Source organism: Oncorhynchus masou, chromosome 15 (assembly GCF_036934945.1).
Source record: "Oncorhynchus masou masou isolate Uvic2021 chromosome 15, UVic_Omas_1.1, whole genome shotgun sequence".
NCBI lineage: Eukaryota > Metazoa > Chordata > Actinopteri > Salmoniformes > Salmonidae > Oncorhynchus > Oncorhynchus masou.
The window spans coordinates 5,410,202-5,435,299 of NC_088226.1; the positions used below are offsets into that span (position 1 = coordinate 5,410,202).

At 43.6% G+C, this 25,098-nt stretch overlaps 1 protein-coding gene across 5 annotated transcripts in view; it reads left to right on the plus strand.

Annotated features, from left to right (window-relative positions):
* The window catches only part of LOC135555392 (RNA binding protein fox-1 homolog 3-like), a 478,747-nt gene extending 460,287 nt beyond the window's left edge, over positions 1–18,460 (plus strand). For 4 of the 5 annotated variants that reach the window (XM_064987771.1, XM_064987768.1, XM_064987772.1 and 1 more), the window contains 3 exons: positions 3,936–3,994; positions 5,990–6,068; positions 8,395–8,592. In XM_064987771.1, the coding sequence (XP_064843843.1) occupies positions 3,936–3,994; positions 5,990–6,068; positions 8,395–8,439 (183 nt within the window). In that variant the 3' untranslated portion in view covers positions 8,440–8,592. Of the gene's footprint in view, positions 1–3,935; positions 3,995–5,989; positions 6,069–8,394; positions 8,593–17,942 lie in introns of those variants that run through there. The other variant, XM_064987770.1, reaches the window with a different exon arrangement.
* The last annotated feature ends 6,638 nt before the right edge of the window (positions 18,461–25,098 follow it).

Genomic DNA, 25,098 nt, shown 5'->3' on the forward strand with positions numbered 1-25,098 from the left:
AACAACAGCAAGTCCCACAAGCCTCTCTGTCCTCCACTATCATTCAGAAGACAGTAGCCATGTCTGTCACTGTCATGACCTAGTCAAATTCCATTCATTTCAACAGTCCTGAAGCACTTGCCATTAAAAAGATCATCCAGGATGATACCACAACATGAGACCCTGCTTCACAGGGAGTATATACTTACTTCGTATTCACTTCGCCACCGAGGCCTTTTTTTTGCCTTTATCTCCCTTATCTGCTCACATTGTATATAGACTTATTTTTCAAAATATTATTGACTGTATGTTTGTTTTACTCCATGTGTAACTCTGTGTTGTTGCATGTGTCGAACTGCTTTGCTTTATCTTGGCCAGGTCGCAATTGTAAATGAGAACTTGTTCTCAACTTGCCTACCTGGTTAAATAAAGGTGAAATAGAAATAAATCAAAAATAAATATAAAATGGATGTATTCATGTTCATACACACAGTCAGGCACACACACACTGGGGCGAGACACACACTGGGGCGAGACACACACTGGGGCGAGACACACACTGGGGCGAGACACACACTTGGGCGAGACACACACTGGGGCGAGACACACACTGGGGCGAGACACACACTGGGGCGAGACACACACGTGACGTGCACACACACTGGGGCGAGACACAATAACAAGTGTGTTGCACTGTTGTGGGCAGGATTTGACATGTGTGCAAGTTATTTATTGTGGCTGTGTGTTGTTGGGTTTTGTTGCTGTAATCAGCAGCACTGTCCCAGGGCATGGCCATCCCACAGGAACTCCTCTGCCTGGCCTTAGCCATGACTTCCTGCCTCCATGGGCAGGGAGGATGACTCAAATACAGCGCCTGGCCCATCTGCCCTCTGACTTGATTCCCCAAAGAGCCCTGGCCTCAGTCTTTAGACGTTCCATCTCCACGGTAGAGTAGCTCGCCTTTGGACTAATAGAAAACATGTATTATTACCAGCCTCCTATTAATGCTGAGCGATTAACTGAAATGTTAGTTATTTTTTCCCCTTTTTATTTCTGTGAGCTCAATGCACACTTTCCGCAGTTTCTCTATAGATTAATCAGGACAAGCCTGAACTGTGCAGTGTACGAGGGAGTTGTAGTTTCCAACAGGCCAATATTCTACATAGTTTAGAGCAGAAAACGTGGGTAATTAACTACCTACTTGTCCGGTCTGTGTGGGTGCACTGAGAGGGACTAGAAGAGACAGAAGAAGGAGAGAGAGGAGTTGCTTCGGGAGGTATCTCTACCTGAAAATACATGATTTAAGTGGTTGACATTTGGCATTCAGCAGTCATAAAAGTATGCCTTGTTTACTTTGAAGAACTATTAAAACATTGATTTTGTCAGACAGCAGCTCAATAGAACTTGGAATGAAATTGTTGTAAAACAAATGTAATATACACAATAATGGGTGCGCAGTGGTCTAGGGCACTGCATATCAGTGCTAGCTGTGCCACCAGAGACTCTGGGTTCGCGCCCAGGATCTGTCGCAGCCGTGGGGCAACGCACAATTGGCCTAGCGTCATCCGGGTTAGGGAGGGTTTGGCCGGTAGGAATATCCTTGTCTCGTCGCGCACTAGCGACTCCTGTGGCGGGCTGGGTGCAGCGCACGCTAACCAGGTCGCCAGGTGCACGGTGTTTCCTCCGACACATTGGTGCGGCTGGCTTCCGGGTTGGATGCGCGCTGTGTTAAGAAGCAGTGCAGCTTGGTTGGGTTGTGTTTCAGAGGAAGCATGGCTTTCGACCTTCGTCTCCCCCAAGCATGTACGGGAGTTGTAGCGATGAGACAAGATAGTAACTGGATATCACGAAAAGGGGGTAAAATTCAACAACAACAAAAATAGTGGTAAACCACTACCATCATGGGACTTTTATTCATTGTTTTATTCTGTGTTGTTACACCACAATAAATAGTGTATTTAATGTAAATTTAAAAAATCGTCATAGAAAACTGTGATTATTTTTGAAAAATCAAACCGAAACCGAACCGACTTCAAAAATCACTCTCAGCACTACCACCTATATACCCGCCGTAGGATATAGGATGGAGATGGGCCAATGCTCCATTGGTGCTAATAGAAAAACAGTAGGTGAACAGCTTCATTTTTCAGTTGGAGTAATGACTGCTCTCCCCAATGAGGTTTTTAATTCCTTCTCCCACTCTGGCAAATGAATACACAGGTCCTGACTTCCCAAACACTAAGTCCCTGTTACAGTGCCTTCAGAAAGTATTCATACCCCTTGACTTATTCCATATTTTGTTGTGTTACAGCCTATTTTTTCCCCCCATCATGACAAAGTGAAAACATGTTTTTAGAAATGTTTGCTAATGTATTGAAAATGAAATATAGAAATATCTATTTAATAAGTATTCACACATGTTGAAATCACCTTTGGTCTTTCTGGGTCTCTAAGAGCTTTGCACATCTGGATTGTACAATATTTGTACAATATTTGCACATAATTACTTCAGCATGATTCAAGATCTGTCAAGTTGGTTGTTGACCATTGATAGACAGACTTTTTCAAGTTTTGCCATAGATTATCAAGCTGATTTAAGTCAAAACTGTATCTGAGCCACTCAGGAACATTCAATGTCATCTTGGTAAGCAACTTTTAGGTTATTGTCCTGCTGAAAGATGAATTTGTCTGCCAGTGTCTGTTGGAAAGCAGACTGAACCAGGTTTTCCTCGCGAATTTTGCCTGTGCTTTGCTCAATTCTATTTATTTTTATCTTAAAAACACAGCCATTAAACTCAAAACTGTTGGCATCGTGGTGAAATCCCTGAGAGGCTACCTTCCTCTCCGGTAACTGAGTTCTGAAGGACGCCTGTATCTTTGTAGTAACTGGGTGTGTTGATACACCATCCATAGTGTAATTAATAACTTCACCATGCTCAAAGGGTTATTCAATGCCTGCTTTTTTATGTTTACCAACCTACCAATATGTGCCCTTCCTTGCAAGGCATTGGAAAACATTTTTACTCCTGAACTTATTTAGGCTTGCCTTAACAAAGGGGTTGAATTCTTATTGACTCAAGGCATTTCAGCTTTTTATTTTGTATTAAATTGTAAACATTTCTAAACGTCAACTTTGACATCATGGGGTATTGTTTGGAGGCCAGTGACACAACATCTCAATTCAATCCATTTTAAATTCAGGCTGTAACACATCAGCATGTGGAAAAAGTCAAAGGGTGTGAATAGTTTCTGAAGGCGCTGGACGTCTTCGTTTGCTCCTGTGCAGCACAGTACGTGTAAAGAAAAAGGGGTCTCTTCAATAATGCAGCAGGCCATTGCTGCTTCCCCATTCTGAATGCGGGATGAATTCGGGGAGCGTTAACACACCACTGTTCTGTTCTTTCTCATGTGGACCATGTTGTGCACCTACTGTCACGCACTGTGCCACAGAGGGAACGCATGGCTCTCCTCCCCAGTCTCACAGGGGATCACTCATTCTCCGCTGCCTCAGCTACCAAATATTAAACAGCTCCCTCTGGCTGTGTTCTGGGCGTCTTGCACCTTGCCTTGCCTCAGTGACTCAGTGCCTCAGTGACTCAGTGCCTCAGTGACTCAGTGCCTCGGTGCCTCAGTGCCTCGGTGACTCAGTGCCTCAGTGCCTCAGTGACTCAGTGCCTCAGTGCCTCAGTGCCTCGGTGACTCAGTGCCTCAGTGCCTCAGTGACTCAGTGCCTCAGTGACTCTTCCATTTAAAGAAATTAGGCTTTTTGAATGGTTTCATATGAATACTTGAAAATGAATAAAGAAGAATATGTAGTTTTGAAATGTTCCCAACAATGGACAATGTTTCAAACCCGATGTTGGATCTTTTAGTAAATGCGTGCTATTACTTGTTTGAGAATATGGTAATATACATTCTGTTGTGGGTGGTTGTGTAACTGTCTGAGTTTCCAACAGGGGGGCTACGCTGCGTACCGATACGCCCAGCCCACCACCGCTGCTGCCTACAGTGACAGGTGAGTACATTCCACCTGCTGCATAACATAAAACACATAATATTACTTGAACAAATGGAAGACCATTGATATTGTGATGGATTCAATTAGAAGGTGTGCCAAGGTCTGACAGGTGACTTCAACCTGTCCCCCACTCTCCAAAGTATCTCCCACATAGACGGGTGAAGATGAACTCACTCTGGAGTTGTGACCCCCCCTCAGATTGAACTGTCCATTAGGAGATCCACTATGGCCTCAGGCTAAAGCACACAAAAAAGTAACCTTGTTCGACAAGATGATCTATCCCATGCCTCTCTGCCTTTGACGGGCGAGAGGGCATATCAACTGTATTTATGAATGGCCTGCGGTCTGCGGGAGGAAGGGAGAGAGGGATGGATGGATGGGCAGGGACTCTATCACTTCTGACTGATGTCATTCGGGTTCAGGTGTGCTCCGTTTGAGGAGGCGTGGCTGATTCATTCGGGCCTTCAAAGCCGCTGTCAGGCTGGATGTGGGCTGGTTTGGGAATCTAATCTGGGAGGGATTGAGCATGTCACTTGTGATAACGTACACCCTGCCTGAGAACCTGAAGATCATATCGATAATGTAAGATTTATCTGGCCTCGCCGCACTGCGAATTATGAGCAGCCGTGCTCGGAGGGAGCAGAAATTGGACAGCGGCTTTTTCCTCTGGGAGGGATTTAATTCCTGTTTCTCTTGCCTATATTTTCCTCCTGAGATTTAATGTAATTCGCCCGAGTTGTTTGTTTTGCTTTGTTTTGCTTCCCTTGTCTGTTTGTTTCTTTTTGAATAAGCGGTCATGCCCATTGGATCAATAGGGGTTTGTCTCAGCAATACCTTATCAGACTTACCAGCGGAGCAATCAGCCAATCATGAAAGGAGGTCACAGGGATCATAAGAGGTTTGTAAAATCCCCATAAAATATGAAACATTCATTTTTCAAAATGCTTGTGCCCACAGGCCTGCTTTGTATTACCGAGGCCCTGCCAAGGGCCAATCAGCGTAGTGAAGCCGCGTGACGTACGTTCTGAGGGGCCGTTTGACCTCGAGGTGGTTAGCAATGCCACTCTGGTGAGAGCCCATTTTGTAGATAGATTAGCCTTAGTGGGACTCTGGGGTTTGGTGCTCACAGTAGATAAGAGTATCACAGAGACCACCCCTGACCATGTCATGGTACAGCCCATCCTCTCCCCTGGAGCCTTCTCATCCAGCTCCTTCCCCCTCCACGTCCTGCTCACTGACCTTGGGTGTTGGACTCCAATGGGACACACCATATTTAGATCTTATATAACTCAATGTCCTCCTCGCCCCGCTCCAGCCTTGTAGGCTGGATGTCTTGTCTCCTTAAGGAAAATGACATTTCTCCCTCTCTGCTCTTGGTTTTTATTCCTGGTTGATTTGGTGCCCTCAGTGCTTGGCTGGGAGTGCCTTATCTGCTCCGTACAGACCCTCATTTGCAAGCGAGCATTGAAGAAAAAAAGTAAATAAAGGAATATGTGAAGTCGAGTAAATAAATAAATAAGGCACACATCTTGTCCTGTCTCAGAAGGAAATTGGAAGGATTAGTTCCAAACCAGCAACAATGAAAAGACAGTGGTGTGAGCCCACTGTTCAGCTTGGGTAAACAACAGCAGGGTGAGAGAGCGTACACAGACTGGGCCCAAGCCCTCCAGCACCTCTATCTTTCTCTGTTTTCTCTTTCTTTCTCTCTTTCTCTCTCTCTCTGTCTCTTTTTCTCTCACCCCTCAGTACCCATCACTGCCAACTAATCGAGGTGACAGTGAAAAGGACAATGTGTATTCACAGAGAATGATCCAACCACCTTTGAACTCCTTTTCTACTCAGCCTTGTATCATTTTCTAAACCAGGGGGTAGAGAGAGAGAAATAATTGTTTTAGAGACTTGAAAGTGTTGACTATAGGGCCAAGTATCAAACAAGCATTGAAAATATACTCTACGTCAATGACCCTAATCTCCTGGCCTTTTCCATTGCAGCTATGGCAGAGTCTATGCAACAGCAGACCCCTACCACCACACAATCGGCCCTGCCGCTACATACAGTGTGGGGACCATGGTAAGTCTGCTCTCGTTTTCCTCTGCACCCTGTTGTTGGCTAGCCACACTAACACAGAGCAGAGGCCACCAGCCGCAGTACTCTGTCGCTCCAGGAGCACTCGGAGATAAAGACCATTGAACTGAGCCAAGTCAGTGGGCTTTATTTCCTCTTGTCATGCTGTTTGGCACAACCTAGTGGAGTGCAGCAGAATTCCCTAGCATGTGGTCATTGTGAATTCAGTGAAATGGATTTGTTTCGTGTTATGTCACACAAGCTCACCTCATACATACAATATTAATTTGATTCAGGCTTTTTACTGCTAAAATGGGAATGATCACTACAACTAATTCAATCCAAACACATGGGCATCTTCAACACTAGTATAATCATTCTATTCCTGCCACTATTCAACTACAAATGAGTTGTTCCATTCTTCCTTTCAGCCAAACTCTAAACTTAAAGGGGTGAAGTTGAATGGTTAATGTCTGTTTTTAGCTAGCTTTTGCAGCTAACATCAAAGATGAAAATATTATCAGTAAAAGACCATCCTATAATGGGGAGATAGTTTCTCAATGTTTTGTTTTACAATGAGGGCATGGGACTGGGCTCATAGACTAATTTGAAAGATTAACGACCATCAAACGCATGCAGCAGTGTGCCGTGGGACATGGAAGAGAAAGAGAGGGATGGGGGGAGGGAGTTCTCTCACTCACCCCTCCAGTCCACAAGGTTGATGGGACGAGCGCTCTCTGCCAGACAAATGGCTTAAATGTACCATTCCGGCATGCATGCATGCGATTTTTCAACAACATAAAAAACAGCGTACAGTTCCCCGGTGCAGCTGCTAGCTAAAAGCTTTCATTAATTAAGACATTTATTTTTTTCCTCTTCATTTACTTAATTAAAAACTGTGCTTCTTTTCCTCCAAATTTCCTTCCCTTCTCTGCCACTCTTAGTCACTCTTTCTTAGCCAGGCTGAATTTGGCCCTTCATGTCTGAGCTTGGGTTGTGTGTGTGTGGGGCAAGTTGAGGGGATCACTGTGGTGGGGTGGAAGTTGAGGGGATCACTGTGGTGGGGTGGAAGCTGGTGAGGTGCGAGACCCTGGTAGTGAATAAACCATCTTGACACAATAGGAGTTCAGATCTTACAGTGAAGAGACACACCATGAAATAGATTCAGGAAAAAAATTGGTTTGGTTACTAATTCTTTAGTCCTCTTTGATTAATGGTTCCAAAGGAGAGAGCAGCGATTTTTGCATTTAGAAACCTTTCAATAATTAGTTCCTCTGAGCTTGCTTAAAATTCTCTTTGCCGATTTCCAGCGTGCAAAAAAATTGCAAATGCTTTTTTATACTGATGAAAATTTTATACAAGCAAGAGTGTTCCTTTAAATTAAGGGATATTAGCCTTTGAAGGTTTGTGTGTGTGTGTGTGTGTGTGTGTGTGTGTGTGTGTGTGTGTGTGTGTGTGTGTGTGTGTGTGTGTGTGTGTGTGTGTGTGTGTGTGTGTGTGTGTGTGTGTGTGTGTGTGTGTGTGTGTGTGTGTGTGTGTGTGTGTGTGTGTGTGTGTGTGTGTGTGTGTGTGTGTGTGTGTGTGTGTGTGTGTGTGTGTGTGTGTGTGTGTGTGTGTGTGTGTGTGTGTGTGTGTGTGTGTGTGTGTGTGTGTGTGTGTGTGTGTGTGTTTGCCCTGGTTACCCAGAGCATGGCAGTAAACCTAGGGAGCAATATCCTCTGGTGCAATACACATCCAGAAAGGTGTGGGTGCCATGGTTGGACTTGAAAGAGAATTATGATTAAACTCCTTTGAACTTAATTCGCTTTGGTTGGATCTATGACATTGTTGTAGCCTGGAAAGCCATTGCGTGAGGAATGTTTTCCTACAGTCAAAAGCATGAAACAAACACAGTATTTTCCAATTTGTTGCTTAATGTAATTAATGCATGGAAACTGCATTTGAGGGCGGGGCCCACTTCTCCATGTGGCAAGCCAAAAGAAGAATATTGATATCTAGGAAAGGGTTTTTCTTTCTGGTACAAATATCAAAATGATTTCAGACTAAGTTCATACTTTATCACTACCAGGTTCTTTATCCTCCAGCTCCAACACCTGGACCGGCCCTCCTCAGAACACACACATACCCAACTTCTGCATACTCTAATGAACAATAACTATTATTACTTTGATTAAACCAGCTCAATTAAATGCTATTTCATCCCATGTCCTTCAGACACAGACGTTTTAACAAAACCAATAAAGGAAGGAAATTTGTGGAAAAAACAGAACTCAACAACCAAGCTGTCACCACCTTAATACTGATTGGTCCTTTTTCATCTTTGATGTTGCAGGCTAGCCTATACAGAGGAGGGTACAGTCGCTTCACTCCCTACTAACAGAAAGAAAAGAGAGAAAGACAGAGACATTACCCCCCAACAAACAAAAATAAAAAAATTAACAAACAAGCAAACACCTCATCCTTCGTGGAGCGCGAAATCAAACTAAAAGCTTCCAGGTTACCAATGCTGACCCCTCCCCCTGACACCCGCCCTCCCGCTACAGATGATTTCTACAACCTTGTTGATGTCATCATTGGTCTGCTCCTATGATTTGTTTTGTATTCATTTTGTGCTTTGGATTGATTTCGGAGAAGTTATGTTCTGCACATGTGACTGCTGTAGATGGGTGCTGTGTCACCATAACCAATGTGAGCCTACTGTAGTACGCATGATGCATGATCAGAGGGGTGTGTTTCTGCAGTGACCGTCAGATGGATGACAATCTAGTGGGGCATTAGATACACTGTTATTTAGCCTATTCTTGAATTGGAACTCAATGAAATTCAAGCAGGAAACAAAATATTGTATTCCAATTAGCATTAGAAATATATAATTATCATAACAAAAAAGACGAGGCACATGCCCTGCTAATTCTTCTTTCACAAGACGCCACTGTCAACTGTATGATTGCTCTGTAATGTTGGAGTGTCCTAATGCACTTGAATTGGAGTCCTAACAGTGATGTGGTGTGACAGCATGCAGAGTGAGCGCCATTGCACCACAGTGAGGGGTCAGAGTTCACCTGGGGTTGAGACTGGGCTAGCTCTCGCTAATGTGATGGCACTCTAGGCTAAAGGACTTAGGATTGTGAAGGATTCAATGTCTTTGTTTATTTCAGGCACATTTTTTCCACACTGATTTGCATGTTCACATATTATTAACTGAAGTGTACAGTGCATTCAGAAAATATTTAGACCCCTTGACTTTTCTACATTTTGTTACGTTACAGCCTTATTACAAAATTGATTCAATTGTTTCCCCCCCTCATCAGTCAACACACAGTACCCCACAATGACAAAGCAAAAACATGTATTTTTTATTTTCTTGAAAATCTATGTAAAATAAACAGAAATGTCAGATTTAGTATTCAGTATTCAGTATTCAGCATTCAGACGCTTTACAAAGTACTTTGTTGAAGCACCTTTGGTAGCAATTACAGCCTCGAGTCTTCTTGGTTATGACGCTGCAAGCTTTGCATACCTGTATTTGGGGAGTTTCTCCCATTCCTCTCTGCATATCCTCTCAAGCTTTGTCAGGTTAGATGTGGAGCGTTGCTGCTCAGCTATTTTCAGATCTCTCCAGAGATGTTCGATCGGGTTCAAGTCCGGTCTCTGGCTGGGCCACTCATGGAGATTCAGAGACTTGTCCCGAAGCCACTTCTGGGTTATCTTGGCTGTGTGCTTAGGGTTGTTGTCCTGTTGGAAGGTGAACCTTCGCCCCAGTCTGCGGTCCTGAGTGCTCTGGAGCAGGTTTTCATCAAGGATCTCTCTTTACTTTGCTCCGTTCATATTTGCCTCGATCCTGACTAGTCTGCCAGTCCCTGTCGCTGAAAAACATGCCCACAGCCTGATGCTGCCACCACCATGCTTCACCGAAGGGATGGTGACAGGTTTCCTCCAGATGTGATGCTTGGCATTCAGGCCAAACAGTTTAATCTTGATTTCATCAGACCAGAGAATCTTGTTTCTCAAGATCTGAGAGTCTTCAGGTGCCTTTTGGCAAACTCCAAGCGGACTGTCATGTGCCTTTTACTGAGGAGTGGCTTCCGTCTGGTCACTACCATAAGGGCCTGATTGGGGGAGTGCTGCAGAGATGGTTGTCGTTCTGGGAGATTCTCCCATCTCCACAGAGCAACTCTAGAGCTCCGTCAGAGTGACCATCGGGTTCTTGGTCACCTCCCTGACCAAGGCCCTTCTCCCCCGATTGCTCATTTTGGCCGGGCGGCCAGATCTAGGAAGAGTATTGGTGGTTCCAAACGTCTTTCATTTAAGAATGGTGGAGGCCACTGTGTTCTTGGGGACCTTCAATGCTGCAGAAATGTTTTGGTACCCTTCTCCAGATCTGTGTCTCGACACAATCCTGGCTCTACAGACAATTCTTTCGACCTCATGGCTTGGTGTTTGCTCTGACATGCTGTGGGACCTTGTACAGACAGGTGTATGGCTTTCCAAATCATGTCCAATTGAATTTACCACGTGGACTCCAATCAAGTTGTAGAAACATCTCAAGGATGTTCAATGGAAACAGGATGCACCTGAGCTCAATTTCGAGTCTCATAGCAAAGGGTCTGAATACTTGTAAATAGGGTATTTCTGTTTTTTATTTTGAATACTTTTGCAAACCTTTCTAAAAACCTATTTTTAGAATAAAGCTGTAACATAACAAAATTTGCAAAAAGTCAAGTTGTCTGAATGCTTCCCGAAGGCACTATACAGTGGGGAGAACAAGTATTTGATACACTGCCGATTTTGCAGGTTTTCCTACTTACAACGCATGTAGAGGTCTGTAATTTTTATCATAGGTACACTTCAACTTTGAGAGACGAAATCTAAAACAAAAATCCAGAAAATCACATTGTATGATTTTTAAGTAATTAATTAGCATTTTATTGCATGACATAAGTATTTGATACATCAGAAAAGCAGAACTTAATATTTGGTACAGAAACCTTTGTTTGCAATTACAGAGATCATACGTTTCCTGTAGTTCTTGACCAGGTTTTCACACACTGCAGCAGGGATTTTGGCCCACTTCTCCATACAGACCTTCTCCAGATCCTTCAGATTTCGGGGCTGTCGCTGGGCAATACGGACTTTCAGCTCCCTCCAAAGATTTTCTATTGGGTTCAGGTCTGGAGCCACTCCTTAGTTGCCCTGGCTGTGTGTTTCGGGTCGTTGTCATGCCGGAAGACCCAGCCACGACCCATCCTCAATGCTCTTACTGAGGGAAGGAGGTTGTTTGCCAAGAGCTCGCGATACATGGCCCCATCCATCCTCCCCTCAATACGGTGCAGTCGTCCAATCCCCTTTGCAGAAAAGCATCCCCAAATTTTCCACCTCCATGCTTCACGTTTGGTATGGTGTTTTTGGGGTTGTACTCATCTTTCTTCTTCCTCCAAACACGGCGAGTGGAGTTTAGACCAAAAAGCTATATTTTTGTATCATCAGACCACATGACCTTCTCCCATTCCTCCTCTGGATCATCCAGGTGGTCATTGGCAAACTTCAGACGGGCCTGGACATGCGCTGGCTTGAGCAGGGGGACCTTGCGTGCGCTGCAGATTTTAATCCATGACGGCGTAGTGTGTTACTCATGGTTTTCTTTGTGACTGTGGTCCCAGCTCTCTTCTGGTCATTGACCAGGTCCTGCCATGTAGTTCTGGGCTGATCCCTCACCTTCCTCATGATTATTGATGCCCCACGAGGTGAGATCTTGCATGGAGCCCCAGACCGAGGGTGATTGACCGTCATCTTGAAATTCTTCCATTTTCTAATAATTGCGCCAACAGTTGTTGCCTTCTCACCAAGCTGCTTGCCTATTGTCCTGTAGCCCATCCCAGCCTTGTGCAGGTCTACAATTGTATCCCTGATGTCCTTACACAGCTCTCTGGTCTTGGCCATTGTGGAGAGGTTGGAGTCTGTTTGATTGAGTGTGTGGACTGGTGTCTTTTATACAGGTAACAAGTTCAAACAGGTGCAGTTAATACAGGTAATGAGTGGAGAACAGGAGGGCTTCTTAAAGAAAACCTAACAGGTCTGTGAGAGCCAGAATTCTTACTGTTTGATAGGTGATCAAATACATATGTCATGCAATAAAATGCTAATGAATTACTTAAAAATCATACAATGTGATTTTCTGGATTTTTGTTTTAGATTCCGTCTCTCACAGTTGAAGTGTACCTATGATAAAAATTACAGACCTGTACATGCTTTGTAAGTTGGAAAACCTGCGAAATCGTCAGTGTATCAAATACTTGTTCTCCCCACTGTATGTGACGTTTAGAGGTGGGTAATCATTATTTTTAGTAGGCTACGCTGTCGACTCATCTATGAAGTACTGTAGTGCAATTCCTGATAACTATTCACTTTTCAGTATTGCACAAAACATTCTGTACCTCAGGATAAACCACTACAAGTGATTTGATCTGACAACTAATTGTATCAGTAGAATGCTTGTCTGTTTATTGAAGATTTTCTTGACATAATCAGTGCTTGACTTGGGCAGAAGCTTACAAGAGCTGAGCACCAGCACCTCAGATTTTCTACTGCTTGAGATCCTGCACCTAAATAAAACAATACCAGCACCCAAAATGACTAGCATAAGTCAAGCATACCCACCAAACACTACCAGTGGGTTCCCCCACTTTACAATGACAGAGCATTTTCTTATTGGGTTATTTAGCCTAAATCTCTCTGGAAGAGCTGAATTACTAGAGCAGGTACAGTGAGAGATTATAGACTTTCCATTATGAGGAGAGAAATGGACTGTGAACATGATTGTATCATATTCCATTTTCAGGAGAAAATACCTTGTTCCATACAGCTCTAGGAAGAGTCTCGATGGTTCCAAACTCCTTCCATTTATGTATTATAACACCTGCGTGTTGTCATACCATGTTAATGTACTCGAGTACACGTCTTCAACTCAGTAGTTACCCCATATGAACTCTTGAGAAAATGGGAACATTTCAAAGAAACTATTTTGTAAGTAGATCAAGCCAAGAGACATGATATATAGATCCAATACAACTATGGAAATCTATAATTACTCAACTGTTCGTATAATGATATCATTTACGTATGTATCCTCTCAAGTGTTATCTGTTTGATTTGGATCATTTTGTAGATGTGACATGTTTATAAAGACATCATATACGAGCAGTTATGTTTAGTCAACATGTTGAACATGATATAGATTAATGTTGTTTACCAAAATAATATATCATCACTTGATCAAAGAAAATTATAATACCTTGTTCTTCCTTTTATATACCAGTATTTAGGGTTCCACCATGGGGGCTTTTATATGATACAAAACAGCTTCATTGTTATTCATGTATTTGTAGGTGTTTCTGATTAAATTACACCGTGTGTGTGTGTGTGTGTGTGTGTGTGTGTGTGTGTGTGTGTGTGTGTGTGTGTGTGTGTGTGTGTGTGTGTGTGTGTGTGTGTGTGTGTGTGTGTGTGTGTGTGTGTGTGTGTGTGCGTGCGTGCGTGCGTGCGTGCGTGTGTGTGTGAATAGTAGGTTTGACACAGCTGGCGCAACTGGATTCTCTGTGGAACTAACACAGAGAATCCCCCAAGAACAACGGCTCACTGAACAACGGCTCACAACAGTTCCACTGTTTCTTCAACTCAATTAGCGTCTACGTCTTAAGCTGAATTTACAGCAGTGGAAGTCTGCTGTTTGAACACATAGGCTTGAGACAACTCCACACAAAATATATATATTATAAAAGAGACAGCTCCATACACTGAACGGCAAGGAAAATACTCCCCTCTGCCTTGGTCAAAGAGAACCTCATAGCTTTGAATTCTCCCTCACTTCCTACCAATTCCTAATGATGCCCGTCATTACAGCTGTTGTTTCAAAATCCTTTTTAGCAGACGGCTACTTCTACACTGAACTTAATTGGAGAGAGAAACTTAGTAATTACTATAGTACCAGTTGATCCGCTTGAAAGGAAATAGACTATTTGAATCCTCCTGTTCAGTTTGGGTGCAGATAAGTCATAAATGAGTTGAGTAGGAAAGCCACAGTGTCAGAGACTGAGAGCAGACATCTTAATGAAGACTGCTCTTCTGAAGCTATCGTTTAGCAAATACACTGGAGGCCATAGTGTGACGAATAGTAATTCATGTTTTTCACTGGCTGTGTGTTTCTGAGGTTTGCCAACTTCTTTCCTCTAGTCTAGACATCCTGAAATCTCTCTCCATGACAACTCTTTGCCTCAATAAATCACTTTATAAGTCCTAACTCATTGATAACCTAACCTTGTAAAACCTTGTACAGTAAAATAGAACCTTCCACTTTAAGCACCCACTCATTTCCTGTCTGCACGTGAACCCGCCTGATAAGATGCTAGCTCCTATGAGAGGAACATCAATGCCCAGGAGGGGTGTTAGCCGCCATGCCTCACCACCACAAATTAGAGCAGGCTAATCAGCCACTATCAATCACTGTATCGCTAGCTTCACTAACAGGCCATTCCTACACTACATCTCCACTATAGCAAAGTGCAGATCTCAGTCTACCAGCAGCTACATTTCACAGTTAAAAAAGAAAGTCGTCCTAGAACACACCTTTTCATTTACATCCTCTACTTCCAGGGTTACTCGGGGTCCGTTTTATTCATGAGGACATTGCAGTGATGTCATGTTTTTACTTGGATGGGTTTGAGTGTTGTCAGTTAAAGTTGTATTGTGTCCGTACAACTCTTCCTCCCTTTATAATCAATGTATTCATTGTTACACTGTTAAAATGGCAAATTATCAAGGCTTCATATAACATGTAAATAGCTAATATATATTGTGTCTTATTATATTTTGCTAAATATTAAAAATGTGTATCTATAGTGTAGAGGCTGAAAGGTTTTCCAGTTTTATAATATCATCTATCCCATATACATGTGTTTTTCGTAGCTAGCTACGTAATTAAAAACACTCAATGAAGGTGTTAAACCACAAGCCCAGTCATATACAGTTTGCTCACAGTTAAAAATGTCTATTTATGTCAATTGAACGCACAGTTTGTTAGTTCATTATGTTGTATTTACTATTATAGTCAGTAAGCCTTGATAAGCTGACCGTTTCATTTCTTTATGCATCCAAAAGATTTGTAGAGAAAAAGGGAAACAAGGTAAACAGTTTAAAAGGTCCTGTAAATATATACATGTATATACACATATATTACCAATTCTCTGATTATCTGGTTTCTATGTGTTCATATATATAGTGGTTTTATCTGTGTATTTTCAATTCAGCTGAACTTGTTCTATGAGTTGTATAGTATGTCATTTCTAAAAAAGTATATATTGTCTGAAAGGTGTAAGTAATTGGCTTTGGATTTATTGGTACAGTATATTACATTTCCTTTGTCTTCTTTCATCAATGACTTAGTTGTTAGTATATGTGACATATCTAAGCAACCTCTGATTGTTTTGAGTGTCAGAATAAAGCAGTTCTGAGAGCATTTTGTTTGTCATTGGAGCTCTATGTTTAATCTGTTGCCAGCTTGTTGATTGTAATCCTGATCAGGCACAGTAAAATGAAATATTCTACAATTCCTGTTCACGCTTAATGAAACCCAATATTTCTACAGATTTAAACCAGCATTGTATGGATAAGTAGATGTTCAATTTAGGTACAGTGCAATGCATTGCACTTCCTCAGTGACAGTGGGCACTTGCTACAGCACTGACCCAACCCTCCCCTGAATTGACTTGTCCATGAGTGATTAATATATTTGTCACTGCAGCTCCTCCAATGCTGGTCTGCCTGTCAGTGAGGAGCACTATATGTAGCGCAGGTGCTATTGTGTTCCCTCTCAGCTCTGCTATATAGTGATACAGTGATGGGAATATTTTAGTATAGAGAGTCCCCAGTGAGACCTCCGTAGGACTGAAGATGAGGCAGGCTGCTCCATGGATGGAGAGACAGAGGGAGATGGATGGAGAGACAGAGGGAGATGGATGGAGAGACAGAGGGAGATGGAGGGAGATGGAGGGAGAGACAGAGGGAGATGGAGGGGGAGATGGAGGGAGAGACAGAGGGAGATGGATGGAGAGACAGAGGGAGATGGAGGGAGAGACAGAGGCAGATGGAGGGAGAGACGGAGGGAGTTAGAGGGAGAGACAGGGTGATGGAGGGAGAGACAGAGGGAGATGGAGAGAGAGACAGGGAGATGTAGGGAGAGAGAAGGAGATGGAGGGAGAGACAGGAAGATGGAGGGAGAGACAGGGAGATGGAGGGAGAGACAGAGGAAGAGACAGGGAGATGGAGGAAGAGACAGAGGGAGGTGGAGGGATAGACAGGGAGATGTAGGGAGAGACAGGGAGATGGAGGGAGATGGAGGGAGAGACAGGGAGATGGAGGGAGAGACAGGGAGGTGGAGGGAGAGACAAATAGTCATTCTGGGCTGAGATTACCTTGCCACGTGTTCAATTGTTACTTCTCCGGAGGAGGAGGTGTGAAAAAGCACTACAAAGCCATGTCAAAATGAAAGCCTCGCCTGTCTCTCTCCTCCCTCTCTCCCTCTCTCTCCTCCCTCTCTCCCTCTCTATTCTCCCTCTCTCCTTCTCTCCCTCTCTCTTCTCCCTCTCTCCCTCTCTCTCCTCCCTCTCTCCCTCTCCCTCTCTCCCTCTCGCTTTTCCCTCTCTACCTCTCTCTCCTCCCTCTCTCCCTCTCTTTCCCCTCTCTCTCATCCATCTCTTCCTCTCTCTTCTCCCTCTCTCCCTCACTCTTCTCACTCTCTCCCTCTCCCTTTCTCTCTCTCTCTCTTCCCTCTCTCCCTCTCTCTTCTCTCTCTCTCCCTCTCTCCCTCTCTCTCTCCTCCCTCTCTCTCCTGCCTCTCTCCATCTCTCTTCTCCCCCTCTCTCTCTCTCTTCTCCCTCTCTCCCTCTCTCTCCCCTCTCTCTCATCCCTCTCTCTTCTCCCTCTCTCCCTCTCTCTTCTCACTCTCTCCCTCTCTCCCTCTCTCCTCCCTATCTCCCTTTCTCTCCTCCCTCTCTCCATCTCTCTTATCCCTATCTCTCTCTTCCCTCTCTCTTCTACCTCTCTCTCCTCACTCTCTCCCTCTCTCTTCTCCCTCTCTCTCTCCCTCTCTCTCCTCCCTTGCTCTCCCTCTCTTCTCCCTCTCTCCCTCTCTCCTCCCTCTCTCCCTCCCTCTCCTCCCTCTCTTCCTCTCTCTCCTCCCTCTCTCTCATCCCTCTCTCCCTCTCTCCTCCCTCTCTCATCCCTCTCTCCCTCTCTCTCCCTCTCCACTACTGCTATAGGCCTCAGTATGACTCTTCACTGTACACTGTAAACTCCAGTAGAGTGATAATGGCCCTCTGTTCTGTGGGGAAAAGTAGCATTTGCTTTGGCCTATGCTCTTTTAAGCTCACTCTTGTGCTCTATGACTTTCAGGCTGGCATGAAAAAAGAATGCTCTCTTTTTTTCCCTCAAAAGCTTCCCTTTCAGTTGATTTAAGCATGCTTCTCAATCGGGTGGTTTGACATCAATCCGTCAGCCCGTCTTAACCTGACATTGTGTACCTTTCCCCTCCCTGGGGTGCAGTGCTTTAACAAAGATGGAGGGGAACTTTTGTGAGAGTAGTGTACTTTTTATTCTATACATTTTCTCAACGTTTATATTCAAAGAATTTTGACATTCTGGTTTCTGGTATGGAATCATCATATTGAATAGTTTTTTTGGAATAGGAAACACAGCAAACTTAACACAACAAACTTTATGATTATAGGTAGTGAAATGCACAAGTAGGTTGTTTGTCTATATGTGTCAGTCAGAGATGTTCTGCATACTTACCCATGTCTCCCTGCTCTTCTTCCTGTTCACCTCCAGTAAATAACAAAGGCAACGCTGTGCTCAGTATTGATGGACATCACAGATGAAAACAACGAGAAGAGGAGAACTAGCTTTAAGAAAACAACAGGAGAAGAAGAGAAGGAGTCCCTCTACTGAGGCTGGTGAGGAAGGACAGGAGGCGTGCGTGTGGAGTGGTGCCGCGGCGGTGTCAAAACCAGCCACAAGCGCTACAGACGGAGCCAGTTTCCAGGGACCACCTTTGCCGGATAGAAGAGAAAGACAACGAGAGAAAAAAGAGAGAAAGCATCCTGTTATTATTATAACACATTTTATTTTTCTATACTTTTGTGATTTACAGCTTGTGATTTACAAGTAAAAAGTGTGTATAAAACAGTATATATGTACAAATATGTTTTTATGTTTTTGGTAAGGAAGACGAACAGTTGTCCCTCGATGCTGATTCTGTGGTGGAGAGGGAGAGTCCTGCTCTTCTCTCTCTGGCACACCACTCCTGTCACTGACAGACAAGAGGAGGTGATGTGTATATATATGATGTGTATATATATATATATATATATATATATATATATATATATATATATATATACAGTAATGTTACAGTGGCAGGCTAGGAGGGTTCAGCATCCGGGCAAAAGCATTGTATTACAAGTCCACTTTCTCTGGGTCGGAGTCAAAGGTTAACTTCCAGCTGGAGGTCTCTATGGTTACACTTCCTGTGTGCAGTCTTTTCGTAGTCTCACTGATCCGCTTCCTTCCTTGCGCTGGTGCCACTGTTCCACTGTTCCACTTCCTGTTGCAGTGTCACTGGCCAACTTCCTATGGGTAGTCACTGCTGTTCTCTACTTCCCTGTGGATACTGTCGTCATGACTCCACTTCCTCCTGGCAGCACCACTGGTCCACTCTCCATGGGCAGTACTGTCACTGGTCTACTTGTCTGTGGATACTGTCGTCATGACTCCACTTCCTCCTGGCAGCACCACTGGTCCACTCTCCATGGGCAGTACTGTCACTGGTCTACTTCCCTGTGGATACTGTCGTCATGACTCCACTTCCTCCTGGCAGCACCACTGGTCCACTCTCCATGGGCAGTACTGTCACTGGTCTACTTGTCTGTGGATACTGTCGTCATGACTCCACTTCCTCCTGGCAGCACCACTGGTCCACTCTCCATGGGCAGTACTGTCACTGGTCTACTTCCCTGTGGGTACTGTCGTCATGACTCCACTTCCTCCTGGCAGCACCACTGGTCCACTCTCCATGGGCAGTACTGTCACTGGTCTACTTGTCTGTGGGTACTGTCGTCATGACTCCAGCACCACTGGTCCTCCTGGCAGTACACCTACTTCCCTGGGGTCCACTCTCCTCCTGGCAGCACCACTGGTCCACTCTCCATGGGCAGTACTGTCACTGGTCTACTTCCCTGTGGATACTGTCGTCATGACTCCACTTCCTCCTGGCAGCACCACTGGTCCACTCTCCATGGGCAGTACTGTCACTGGTCTACTTGTCTGTGGGTACTGTCGTCATGACTCGATTTCCTCCAGGCAGCACCACTGGTCCACTCTCCATGGGCAGTACTGTCACTGGTCTACTTCCCTGTGGGTACTGTCGTCATGACTCCACTTCCTCCTGGCAGCACCACTGGTCCACTCTCCATGGGCAGTACTGTCACTGGTCTACTTCCCTGTGGATACTGTCATCATGACTCCACTTCCTCCTGGCAGCACCACTGGTCCACTCTCCATGGGCAGTACTGTCACTGGTCTACTTGTCTGTGGGTAAGCCAGTAGAGAAATTAGATAAGTTCCTCCCCCAGCTCACTTTCCTCTCCAAGCCCCAGCAGGGGTCTCTGATTTACGATGAGAGAAAGAGAGTTTGATGCGTTAGTCCCTGACTTTCCTCGCCTGCCAGGGTCAAAGCCCAAGCCTTTGTGTCTCTATCTGCACCAGTGGACAAAGTATCTCAAACAGACCAACAAGCCAGGGTGCATTTAACTAACGACGCACGTTTCCAGAGAAGAGAAATACTCATCAATGTCCATGTAACAATTGAATTATAATCGAATAATCTAATTGTAATACATCAGCAGGTGCATAACCAAAACACAAGCCTAAGGCATAAGGACTATGTCGCTTGATAAACATTATAGAACTAGTGCCCATCCAATGGTAATAAAGGAATGAGGGCTGAAACATGTCAATTACAATGTTGTTTTGTCAATGTATTCTGAGAATATTTATTTGTGTGATTTGCAGCACTGAAAACTTTTAAAGAAGAAAAAAACGTTTTAATTTGTTGAAGCAACCTTACTTTATATCAGGAGAGTCACTGTAAACGTGTTTAAACAAGAATGTTGGTTCAGTTCTTGAATGTATTTTAATGTCTAGGGTTTCCAACAAGTATGTATTATTTTTCTGTATATAAATATATATATATATACATATATATATATATACATATCTATTATATGGGCTGTGGTGGTGTCAGGGAGTAGAGGGGGTAGATAAGGGGCACCCTCCTACAAGCTATACCCCTGATATACTGTAACATGTGATCATGTGTTATATGACTGAAAGTGTGATGGTGATTGTGTGAACTGATTTTCCCCTCCCCCTGCACTTAAAGAGATTGGACAGGATCTTAAGCACTTACAAATTCGTAACATGCTGTATGAATTGGATTTCGTAACATATCATGCACATTCTTTTTGCAAGACAAAATGGATGACGTTGTACACAATTGTGCACAGTTTTCGGGAACCGAAAAACTACTGGCTGAAATTATATGAAACCTTCATAATGCATCTTTAAACAAAGACACATGAACACACACTCAAATACAGAGAATTACAGACACACGTTTTGGCCTAGAAATATGCTACAGAACTGCTTAACAACTTGCTGATTGTCAACAGATAGCTCGTGCTCCAGAGAGTCATTCACAACTACTCTGGCCCTGCAGGGCCCCAACTGCTCTGGCCCTGCAGGGCCCCAACTGCTCTGGCCCTGCAGGGCCCCAACTACTCCGGCACTGCAGGGCCCCAACTACTCCGGCCCTGCAGGGCCCCAACTACTCCGGCCCTGCAGGGCCCCAACTACTCCGGCCCTGCAGGGCTCCAACTACTCTGGCCCTGCAGGGCCCCAACTACTCCGGCCCTGCAGGGCCCCAACTACTCCGACCCTGCAGGGCCCCAACTACTCCGGCCCTGCAGGGCCCCAACTACTTTCTCTTAGCTATATTACAGACACCCTTATGGAAATAACATGTATATTCATCATCCCATTAAGTAACAGATACTGTTGAGGAAGGCAATGATCATAAGAAGGTTTAGTGTATAGATGTAGATTTGATTGTGAAAGTTACATAGTGTATGTGGCTAACTAACTCCCAGTCAGTTTCAGGTGAAATGTGAGTGTGAAGAATCAGCAGGTAGGATGTCAGGCAGGCAGGCAGGCAGGCAGGCAGTAGGCCACCCTCCTGATCTCTGTGTAGACTGCAAGTAACAGTCCTTATCTTCCTGAGCCCTGAGCACAATGGCTTGAGCTGTGACATGAGCAGGATATCCCTCTGAGAGAGAGTTACTACTGTACCACCCCCTCCCGTTCTACTGTGTGAGTCTACCGTCCCTTTTGTATTCCTGAACCTACTGTACATAATATCCCCCCTCCCCTCTGACTCCCAAAATCTTGTATTTTGTTCTATAATGACACATTTATTTATAAGGATTTTTTAAATATATCTCTTTCTCCTTTTTGTAAATGTTCCAGTTAAATAAAGTTCAAAAATGTTAAAAAATTCAATGGATATATTGAAAGGTAAAAGTCTCTAAAAGTCCCCTCTCCTCTGGCGCTGTATTCTAAACTTTGTGTTTCTTTTTTTCTCTTTCTGTATGCTTCTCTTATGTGCTTCAGATTAAGAGTTCTATTTATTATGACATTAACGTTATTATAATTATGACTAATTATTAATATTATCATCATCCTCATCATCATCATTATTATCATGAATAAACTTGTCTACTTCAACCAAAAGGTAGTGTATTTTTGGCCTGAGTGTTACAGTGTAGAGGAAGATGAGATACTGTAGCAGTGTGTGTAGTGTGTGTGGACTCCCTAAGGACAGAACAGCCCTTGATGGGACATCACAATGACACCGAGAGCTGGGGGAGATGTGGCAGGTGGAAGGGGGACGGGGCACAACTCCTAGAGGGGGGGTGGAAGGACCTGGCTCCCGAGTAGGTGGGCTAATGCCCATGGCAGCGCCCCTGCCCAGTCATGTGAAATCCATAGATCAGGGCCTAATTCATTTCTTTCAATTGACTGATTTCCTTATATGAACTGTTACTCAGTAAAATCGTTGAAATTATTGCATGTTGCATTTATATTTTTGTTCAGTATAGTTATACACGTGCCACATTCAACCAGTTAGCAAGTCGAACATTTCTGAGTTTTCCTAGTTTTGACTAGCACATGAACGCCGCACATATGCTTCCAGTTATTATGGTAAGCGATCGACAAGTAACTGCCAAAATAAAGAAAGCACTTGAGTTAATGAAGGATACAACGAATGTTGAAAGCAGCTGCTTCCCAACAGGTGTGGTTCCTCAGTTAATTAAGCAATTAAAACATCCTATTTTGCTTATGGTCATGTATAAAAATGCCCAGTTGCCCATTATTTTGGCTACCATGGCTAGAAAAAGTGTGTGTGTGTCTCTGTGTGTCTCTCTGTGTGTGTGTGTGTGTGTGTGTGTGTGTGTGTGTGTGTGTGTGTGTGTGTGTGTGTGTGTGTGTGTGTGTGTGTGTGTGTGTGTGTGTGTGTGTGTGTGTGTGTGTGTGTGTGTGTGTGCTTGCGTGTGTGTGTATCTGTGCCTCAGTCACCAGATCTCAACCCAGTTGAACACTTATAGGAGATTCTGGATTGGTGCCTGAGACCGTGTTTTCCACCATCATCAACAAAACACCAAATAATGCAATTTCTCGTTGAAGAATGGTGTCACATCTCTCCAATAGAGTTCCAGACACTTGTAGAATCTATGACTCTGTTCTGGTGGCTCATGGTGGCCCAACGCCCTATTAAGACACTTTATGTTGGTGTTTCCTTTATTTTGGCAGTTACCTGTGTATATCATGAATAAGTGGTTTAGAAGAACAGGAAGGGGAAACGCATGTATGCTTATTAGGTGAAGTTTGGATGACATCATCAAATTGGATTTATAATGTATTCATTTAGCAGTATCTTTAGATTTAATTGGGTTGTAAAATGGGGATCAGAAAGCATCAGAGCCTTGTTTTGTGATGGTAAATGTGATGCAATGGTTTGTCCATCCGCTTTACAGATTGTAATATCAAGGTTCCCCCACTTGGTGGCACCATAGCCTCGTACAGGTTACATTACCTTAACCTACGAGCCACTGCGTGTTAGTATTACTCAGCTGTATAACGCCATTACATGTTTTATCACTTGTTTCTAATTAGGCCATACGTCCTTTAATACAATAGGCTCCCCCATCCCCAGTTGTGTGATCTCACCATGCACACCTTTTATCTGAAATATTGTCTTTGGGCTTTGTTCAAACATCCCGTGGTTGATTAAGGTCAAACGAGAAGATAAAAAATGATAAAAGCCTCTGTTGGACTAAATTATAATCTATCACCTCGACCACAGGAAATGACCATAATCACACAATTATGAAGCAATGAGGCACTTTGGCTTTATGGGGTGGGTACTTTGCTCAAATGGCCCACGTAAAAGCCCATCTGTACAAATGGGCCCTCGGATTTGAGCCAAACCGGGGGCTAAAAGACCCTATACATCAAGCCATGGCATATATAACAAAGAGCAGCAGCCTCAAGTGCCTGATAGAAGGGCAAGGCTGCCTGAGGTGCTGTGTGCTGGACAAATGGAACACAGTAGGATTAGATATGGAGATCTGCTGTAAAGATTGAAATACCTCAGGACTTTCCAGCCTGTCCCTTCTCATTTAGGACCCTTGAGATTCTAGAACATTTTGAACAGTTCACTTCTTAATTAACTTGTAGGTAACAAGTAGGTAACTAATTATGCCTATATTTACTGTAATATTAACAAAGGCATTAACAATCTCTCTACTAAAGAAGTACAATTTAAAAAATATAATAAGCCATATGAAACATCTACAAATACTTAAAATTGTACCACTTTAATAAAGGGTTATAATCAACTTTGATATAAAAAAAAATCATTATCTAATGAACAACAAATCTTTAACATTAATAGAGTATAAATGAAAGCGGTTAGATTTCTCTGGTAATCATGCTTTCAGTGTGCTATTGCATTTTGTAGTACTGAATGACCACATGCTACTTTTGATTGGACCGTGACACTCAATGTGAAATATCAGGTTTGTATCTATTCAAAGCCCTTTATTGTAAACCATAGACCAGATCACATTTTAGTAGAGCCTGAGTAACACTCCATCAAATATGAATGGACCACTGCGTTTAGGCTTACACCATCTCTCCAATCCCATGGAGCAATGGTGAATATACGTATTGATCTGCTTCTGCTTTTACTGATGTGTGAATACTATCCAGCCTTGCACAGCTATACTTGTAGTCAGTGTTTTTGTGGACAGATGAGTTGCGTTGCTCTATACTGTACCTGTGGTCCTTTATCCCTGTGGCCAGGGCTCCAAGAGAGAGAGAGAGAGAGAGAGAGAGAGAGAGGAGGAGGACGGGACCATCAGGCTGGGTGTCTGGAGCAGTAGATACTTCATCCATCAGATCACCACTCAGCCATCTGGTCTTGACACTGCTGCTGCTACTGGTGCTACTGGTGCTGGTGCTGGTGCTACAGTGTGGATGTAGCTTCACATCACTACCTGGCTGGAAGTCCTTTTGAGATTAGCACAGGATGTATTGATGTATAGCACACAACTTTCTACACCAACACATAGGGACAAGTGGTGAAAAACAAGGATATTCAAACTAAATGTAAGGTGTGAATGGTCTAGCTATTTGATCAATGCTGTTATGTATTATCAATGCTGTTATGTAATCAATGCTGTTATGTGTTATCAATGCTGTTATGTGTTATCAATGCTGTTATGTGTTATCAATGCTCTTATGTAATCAATGTTGTTATGTAATCAATGCTGTTATGTAATCAATGTTGTTATGTGTAATCGATGTT